We start from the raw sequence: 9,003 nt of genomic DNA, 5'->3' as shown, positions 1-9,003 counted from the left end.
ATATATATATATATATGTGTGTGTATATATATATATATATATATAATATGTAAATGTCAGAGAGAGATCTATGTATCATACTTAATTGTACATCACAAATACACAAATTTACTGTAGTATTCATCTAGTGAGAATATCTCTTATTGACTACTGTGATAAAAACACAAATTATATCAGTAGCAGACAAAAATCATCCATCAGTGGCTGGTGAGAATGCTAAATGCGTGAGTCTGCCTAATTGGGCATTTTTTGTGATGTATTTACTTACAGAATGATACACAGATAGCCATTTTAATCTAATGCTGTTTCTGTTACATATAACAGAATGTGTGTGTGTAATGTATTCTTATGTTCCTTAAATTTGATATATTTAGTATTACTACTATCAACTCTAACTGCAATATATTTGTTTAGAGTTATTGGCTGCTTATGATGTGAGAATTCCTTGTTGTATGTGTTACCATTAAATTTACATTTATTAGATGCATGCGTTTCGTCTACTCATATATATCATCTTCTAACATCTGTCTTCCATGCTGACATGGGTTTTGGACATATATGTTATATATATGTGTGTGTGTGTGTGTGTGTGTGTGTGCAAATGTATTTGAGTGTGTTTGTGTGAAGTTACACAAGACACTCATTCTTTGGTTGCTTTATGTCTAATATGCTTGAAATAATAATATTGGTGCTTCTGACCATTTACTTTATTTATTGCCACCCAGAAGAATACGTTTACTTGTTTGGTGAGTGAAACTATTTCAATTTGCATCTGCCTGTCTATATCTGTTTGGTTTCTTATTGTTTCTGCTGATAAGTATCAGATCTATTTTGCATGTTACCAGCAACCTGAAGTCTTATGGCAGACTGTGTCCTTGTTATCAGTACTGTGCCTAAGGTTTAAAATATCTAACAGCTGCAAACTACAAAAATTTGTAGGAATTGTTAACTCATTTTTAATTTTTAAAAATATGATTATTATAAGAAAATATAAATTCTGAATTTTCATTATTTTATAAACTCAATGTTTTAACTAGAGATCTATGTGTGTGTGTAGTTTAAAATCCAATAGAGGTAGAATCAACAAAAAAGTACTCCATCCAATTAGAGATAAGTATCAATTTAAATAAACAACCGAAAGAGCTGTTATGCTTTTATGATACTCGAACTGGCATATTTCATGCTTTTATGATACTCAAACTGGCATATTTCATGCTTTTATGATGCACGAACTGGCATATTTATAAAATGCACCATGTATCTTAAAGCAATCTTTCAGGTTCTGTTTATGTGTTATATATATTTTAAAAACAAGGATGCTGGACAGTAAAAAAATAATAAAAAATGTGGAAAAAACATCAAGAAGGTTGGTGCAAAAAATGGAACAAAAAAATAAGAAACAAAATCAAGAAAACCAATGTCCTCATCCTCCCTGATTGCAGAAAGCTCATTAACTACAACTGATTAAGAACAAAATAACAGAAAATATGTCAAAGTCTGCAAGACAGCAACTCAATCCAGAGCAAGTGGTGCCCACCAATTTGATAAATGAAGCCTGTCCATGTGTCTACACTTGCTAAAAATTTCGGATCTCAAATTAAGCAATCTTTTGGAATTGCTGGATCTAAGACGAATATGGGATCTTTCTGCTACACATAAGTTGCATTTCTTAGATCCATTAACATATGGCTTGGATTTCTCCACTATTCTCCACTTAATTGCATGTGGTATGGAGCTGCTCCTCAAATTCCATACATGTCTAGTCAACTTGGTTGCATTATTTTTATCAATGTGCTGGAATGAAGACATGTGGTTTGCATAATGTCTCTTGAATTCGCCTTCACATGTAGTTCTTCTTTTCGATTGATTTGTCTTGGAGCATAGATATAACTTCAACTTCATATATGACAGAGTTTATCATACATGCTTAGTCATGTGGGCAAGCTTCAGCTTTTTGACAGTTACAACTGGGAGTGGTCTCTTGATAATTTCTGTGAGTTATAATGTTCTACATATTGAGGTAGCAGCTGTATGATATTTTTTATTGAGTGTCTGTTAAAAATTTTCCTGTATTTATGATTTATTGGAAAATGTTTATCTAAAAGAGACAGGAATTTCTTGCCTATGTTAGTCTTAACATTAAGAGAGAAAGGAGGGGTAAACCAAATTATTTTCCTAGGTCTATTTTTTAAAATCTACTTTTGCTTAGAGAGTTGTAATATATTTTATCTTTGAAGTCACTGTTAGCTAGGGCATTGTTATAGGACGGGGTTTCCTTATTAAATATTTGTTTAGAAGAAAATAGATTTGATATCATATTACTAATGTTAACTATCAAATTTTTGAAGACTATAGGAGGGGGTGTGACAGGACTGTTTATGTATGAGACCTTCTTGTTTGGTCTATGATACAGCTTATAGAAGACGGAGTTTAAGTTTAGGGAAACATCTAAAAAATCAATGTTAGGACAGATTAGAAACAACAGTGATTTTGAAGCCTAATTGACTAAAGGTATCAATGAGATATTCCCAACCCATCATCTCTATATAGACCAATATTATGGGATAGGAACTTGGTTCTCAGTGTATTTAATATAAAGAAACCCACAAGATTGTAGATATTTGCACTGTCATACAATCCTGTCGATACATCAAGCAATTCTTCTGTTTCTGATTTTTTAACCCATGCTGAGCCCTTACTAAATAGAAGAGTCTTTCTTGCATGCAGGTGTATTTAATATGTATCTACATATGTTTTTGCAAACTCAGTCACCTTATTTAGCAATGATCTTGATATTGAGAGATAGAAACCAACAATGTCAAATTGACTGAATTTAGCTCTATGCTTATCTTTTATATTCCTAGAGCAATCTATGACCGTGTTGCTATTATCCCATTGTTGTAGTTTAGCTCTCTCTAATTCTGATCTTAACCTTCCTTAGTATTTTTTTAGTTCCTAAACCCATTTCAGTCCTCGCTGGGTTTAAAAGCTTACAGGTCAGCTTATTACTGAAACTGGGTTTCCGATCTTTTAGAGTAATAACAGCTTCATGTTTTTTACTTATTCTTTTACTGTCCAAAGTCCTTGTTTTTAAAATATATATAACACATGAACAGAGCCTGAAAGATTGCTTTAAGACACATGGTGTATTTTATAAATATGCCTGATCAAGTATCATAAAAGCATGAGACTATTTCTAGATTTTTGGGTTGTGTATTTAAATCTTTATATATATATATATGTATATCTGTTACTTTTTATCTTTTACCTCTTTCAGTCATTAGACTGCAACTATGCTGGGACACTGCTTTGAATTCTTAGTCAAATGAATTGACCCCAGTACTTATTTTTTAAGCCTGGTACTTATTCTATTGATTTCTTTTGTTGAGCCACTAAGTTACAGGGACGTATACTCACCAGCACTGGTTGTCAAGTGGTGATAAGGGAACAAATGCGCATGCACACACACACACACACACGTATATAAATATGAATGCAACAAGCTTCTTTCAGTTTCTATCTACCAGATTCACTCACAAGGATTTGGTCGGCCTAAGGCTATAGTAGAAATCACTTGCCCAAAGTGCCATACTATGAGACTGAAACTGGAACCATGTGGTTGGGAAGCAAGCTTCTTACCACACGGCCACTCCTGCGCCTATATATGTTATACACACACACATATATATATATATGTTATATATATATACATATGATAGGTTGTGTATCACAGGACTTCAAGAATGCCTCAATTCAACATCTTTATAAGAACAAAGGAAACAGAAGTGTCTGTGATAATCATCATGGGATATCGCTTCTGTCTATTGCTGGTAAGATTCTTGCTCGACTCATTCTTGACAGGATCCTCAAACATGTAAATGATATCTATCCAGAATCACAGTGTGGATTTCAGTCTGGTTGTGGCATTATCAATATGATCTTTTCGCTTCAACAGGTCATGGGGAAAGTACGTGAGAAAACCAAGAGTTGTTCATGGTATTCATTGACTTTACTAAGGCCTGGCAAGCACATCTTCCGCAAAGACTGTCTGAGGACAATCTGCGGTTATTTACTAAAAGACAGAGTTTCTAATGCTAACGTGTTTAGCAAGTGTAAGATTGGTGAAATCAAGAGCTTCCTTATGCAATCACAATTGCCCTGGGCTTGTCATGTCATTAGAATGAGTGACAAAAGAATACCCAATGTCCTCATGTACAGCCAACGTGATAGTGGGCACAGGAATGTTGGTTGACCATATAAGGACAAGCAGAAGAGTAATCTCTTAGAAATAAAGATAGAGCACAACACCTTTGAGGGAACTGCCTTGGAGTGAACAAAATGAAGATTGTTGTGTCGAAATGGTATTAGAAACTTTGTTGCAACCAGCATTAACAGGCTTCAGGGTGCAAGGTAAAAGAGAAAAGCACCTGCAAATATGCCACCTGCACTGACCTGTGATCCTCATTGATTGAAGCATTCCTGGAACTTGTTCTGTGGGATAATCAGCAGCTGCCTCCTCGTTGCATTCACTTTTATTTTCTTGACATCCTGAAATCTTTGGCTTAGTGGTTAGGGTGCTGCACTCATGATCATGAGATTGTGATTTTGACTCGCAGATGAGGTAGTGCAGTGTTCTTTAGCAAAATACTTCATTTTATGTTGTTCTACAATCATTTTGACATCTGATGTGTGACACACTTGTTTTATAAGCTAAACATATCAACTTGAAAATGTTTCTCATTATGGTTACCAGTTTTAAATTGATATGGAATAAGGTTCATCAAAATAATATCAAAAATGTCTTCTCTTTTTTTATATTGTACAATGATCATGATCAAATTATTGAATAATTGAAAAAGTATTGGCTTCTTTCCTTTCTGACTTAAAAATAAAGAATTTTTTAATAACTTTATTGTAATCTACATCTTGGAAAATGGATCTATGGAAAGTTTAATTTAAGATATTTGTTATGGAAACAATTATGAGGAAAGAAATCCAGGTATGGGAAACAAAACCATAGTTACATAAATATTACACTACCTAATTATGCTCATTCTTTTTAAGATGATAGAGAAAGATTCTTGAGATGAAAAATCTCTATCTTGGGTGGGAAAATATTTTAACGTATTTTTTTAAAACTGATTATTCTGAAACTTTCAGGTGTGTAACTTTTAGATGAGATAGAGGAGTAAGTTTTACATCAATATTGGATCAATTGATTAAGAAGGAAACATCCATCTGCCTTGCTGGATGGATGTTTGCAATTGTCTGTACTATTCCAGATAATGCCAGAAAGGTGATCACTCCCTTTCCTATAGAGTCTGGTTCTGAAATTGATGGTCTTCACCCCTAACATTTTAAAAAGGGTATCTTTCTGTCAGCTGGTGACACTAGCCTTGAGCATTTTGAATGTATCACACAGTTCATGAAGAAATTTTCTTTTGAGACTGTCCTTCCAGGTACCTCATTGAAGGTGTGTTTATCATCAAATGCCTACCATCTGTACTTGAAATTTGTACTTGTCCAACTCAGAATTAGCACTAAACTTGCATACAAAGACAATCATAATCACATCTTGGGGAGTTCTCAAACATCATTACACAAAAAATACCTCCAATTCAATCAGATATGATGTCATTCTCAGCTCAATAAAAAACAGGGCTTCAGAACTCTTTGCCTGTAGCAGTCATACTGGAAACTCTGTAATCTATCCTTTGGTGACCAGCACATTCTTTTTGCTGTATGGGAATTCAAAGGGGCAACCTGCTTTGTCCTACACTGTTTGCCCTGTGCATGAATGATATTGCTATGCTGGGGTTTGATTTGAATTTTTGGTGCCTTACTGATGCTTGTTCAGGAACCCCACTTTCAGATAAAGTTCTCATTACAGTAAAGGTGATGGGGATCTTGAAGTAAAAGTAAATTCTGCTGATGTTAATTTTGCCATTCAACCTTTTGAGAAAAATAAGTACCAGCTGAGCACTGGGGTTGGTGTAATTGACTAACTCCAACCCCCTCAAAATTGCTGGCCTTGAGCCAAAATTAGAAATAATTATTGAGGCAGTGAGCTGGCAGAATCATTAGCATGTTGGACCAAAGTGGCATTTTTTCCAGTGCCAAACATTCAAAGTTCAAATTCCAATGCCAGTTTTGCTTTGTATCCTTTTGAAGTTGATTAAATTAAGGACTGGGTCATTGCAATCAACTTGCCCCTCCCCTCAAAATTGCTGGTATTGTGCCAAAATTTGAAACCATTATTATAATAAAGTTAAATGTAAGATTTCTAAATGTTTACATCTTGAAACATGAGACCTGACATCTGGAAATTAACCCTGCAACAAACTATCGATTCTCACAGGGAGAAGTGTTGTTGGACTACATGTCATGAAATTTCAGATGCTCCAGGCAGACTTTTATGGTTTATGATAAACTTATACTGCTAAATGAATATGTTATTGATTAAAACAAAGCAAAAAATATATATATAAAATACAAAAACAAACTGAATTGTATATTTTGAAAATTTAGATTATAAAAAAATTTTAAACTCCACATTACATTAAGATTGGATTTCTGAAGTTGAAAGAAGCATATCAATATATACATATATATATATATTGTTACACTATATGCATTTGTGTAGTGAAGGCACATGGCATGATGGTTAGATTATTTGCTTCACAAGTGTAAGGTTGTGATTTTTTATTATGTGTAAGGTTGTGATTTTTTATTTGAACCTTTTCTGTTATATCTATTATATGTGTGTGTGTGTGTATGTGTGTGTGCGCGCGTGTGCATGTGTGTGTATGTATGTGTGTGTGTGTGTGTGTGTGTGTGTGTGTGTGTGTGTAAATATATACATAAAAAATTAACAGAATGAGATAAAAATTGAAGGCTGTGAAAGATTTCAGAACATATATAAAGAAAAGATCTAACAGCTGTTTCCGGAATATTCTATATATATCTTCATTGGAGACGGTGTGAGAAAATGGTTAAGCAATAGTTATTCTAGAGAAGATATGAAATAGAGAGTGAAGTGGAGGAATGAAAACAGATGTGAGATATGCAGGGATGTAGTATCTGCAGTTCCATATTTTAAGCAGAATGGTATACATATAAGTTTCCTGTACCTTGTGTGTAAGTCCCAATAGTATTTAAAATTGGTCATTCCAAGCATAGAGTTTGTAAATAGTGTTAGTGAATCGAGGGCTGATCGTTAGGAGTTAAAATCTTGTCCACACATAGAACAGATGCAACGCTTAGACAAATTACAGAAGCTACACACATAATAAAAGATAAACCTAGCCTGAATAGGAAACTGGAATGGAACACTAGCACCCCCACCACACACACCACAACATATGACAGAATAAGATCCCCATAAACTGATAACAATATGAACAAAATATAATACAATACACAGATAAACATATGGAATTAAATAACTATATACGTTAACAAAATTAAATTAAATTAAATACAAAAAAGAAGGAAAGATTAGAAAAAAAATAATGAGTAGGTATAAACACATGAACAAATAAATAAATAAAGACATATTAAACGAATCTGTATAAACAGGGGATACAGATAATACAGGCACTCACCCCACACACGCATGCACTTACTAAACATAGACACACATAGGGGTATATGTATGCGCAATTGAAGACACATACAATAAGAATACAAAATACAAAATGGCTGATCATTAGTAAGGAAAGACACATAAATAAAAAAGAAGAAAGCAAAGGACCACTGATGATGTCACAGAAGTGTAACGAAAGAACTCTGGCCGAAATATGATTAAGGTAAAAAATAAAATAAAGCTGAAGCAAATTAACGCCAAATATATAGTGCATGTGTTTTTATTGGCTAAACTGGCAATATGACCATCCACAAATACAACAATATCTGTTTCAACACACGATTTCACTTCAAGAATCTTGCAAAATGAATATATATATATATATATATGTGTGTGTGTGTGTATATATATATATATCATCATCATCGTTTAACGTCCGCTTTCCATGCTAGCATCAGTTGGACGATTTGACTGAGGACTGGTGAACCAGGTGGCTACACCAGGCTCCAATCTGATTTGGCAGAGTTTCTACAGCTGGATGCCCTTCTTAACGCCAAACACACTGAGAGTGTAGTGGGTGCTTTTACATGCCACCGGAACGAAGGCCAGTCAGGCTGTACTGGCAATGGCCACGCTCAACATGGTGTATTTTACGTGCCACCTGCACAAGTGCCAGTCCAGCGGCACTGGCAACGATCTCGCTCGAAAATCTTTACACGTGCCACTGGCACAAGTGTCAGAAAGGCGACACTTAGCACAGGTGCCATCACGATTTCCCTTTCGCTTGCCCCAACAGGTCTTCGCAAGCCGTGTTTCATGTCCAATGAAGGAGACGACATTGGCATGGGTGCCAGTCGTCGAATTTAGTTCGATTTCGATTTCACTTGCCTCAACAGGTCTTCACAAGCAGAGTTTAGTGTCCAACGAAGGAAAGGTACGCATAACTGGGCTGACTACACCCTTGGCAGAGGCCTTGGATTTAGGTCTCACTTGGCTTGCCGGGTCTTCTCCCACACAGCATATTTCTAAAAGTCTCGGTCAGAAGTCATTGTCTCGGTGAGGCCCAATGTTCGAAGGTCTTGCCTCACCAACTCATCCCAGGTCTTCCTGGGCCTACCTCTTCCACAGGTTCCCTCAACTGCTAGGGTGTAGCACTTTTTCACACAGCTATCCTCAACCATTCTCGACACATGACCATACCAGCGCAATCGTCTCTCTTGCACACTACAACTGATGCTTCTTAGGTTCAACTTTTCTCTCAAGGTACTTACACTCTGTCTAGTATGCACACTGACATTACACATCCATTGGAGCATACTGGCTTCATTCCTTGCGAGTCTACGCATGTCTTCAGCAGTCATGGCCTATGTTTCTCTGCCATGAAGCATATATATATGTGTGTGCGTATGTATATATAT

The 9,003-nt window shown here is 35.3% G+C and overlaps 1 protein-coding gene across 19 annotated transcripts in view; it reads left to right on the top strand.

The window, feature by feature from the left end:
- LOC106880867 (dual specificity protein phosphatase CDC14A) overlaps positions 1-9,003 on the top strand; it is a 385,993-nt gene that overhangs the window by 272,481 nt on the left and 104,509 nt on the right. For 3 of the 19 annotated variants that reach the window (XM_052969512.1, XM_052969519.1, XM_052969514.1), the window contains exon 15: positions 726-746. The exons of 15 other annotated variants lie outside the window; for them this stretch is intronic. In XM_052969512.1, the coding sequence (XP_052825472.1) occupies positions 726-746 (21 nt within the window). The remainder of the gene's footprint in view (positions 1-725; positions 747-9,003) is intronic. One more of the 19 variants, XM_052969520.1, reaches the window with a different exon arrangement.

Source organism: Octopus bimaculoides, chromosome 7 (assembly GCF_001194135.2).
Source record: "Octopus bimaculoides isolate UCB-OBI-ISO-001 chromosome 7, ASM119413v2, whole genome shotgun sequence".
Classification (NCBI taxonomy): Eukaryota; Metazoa; Mollusca; class Cephalopoda; order Octopoda; family Octopodidae; genus Octopus; species Octopus bimaculoides.
This window is presented reverse-complemented; position numbering and strand designations above follow the sequence as displayed.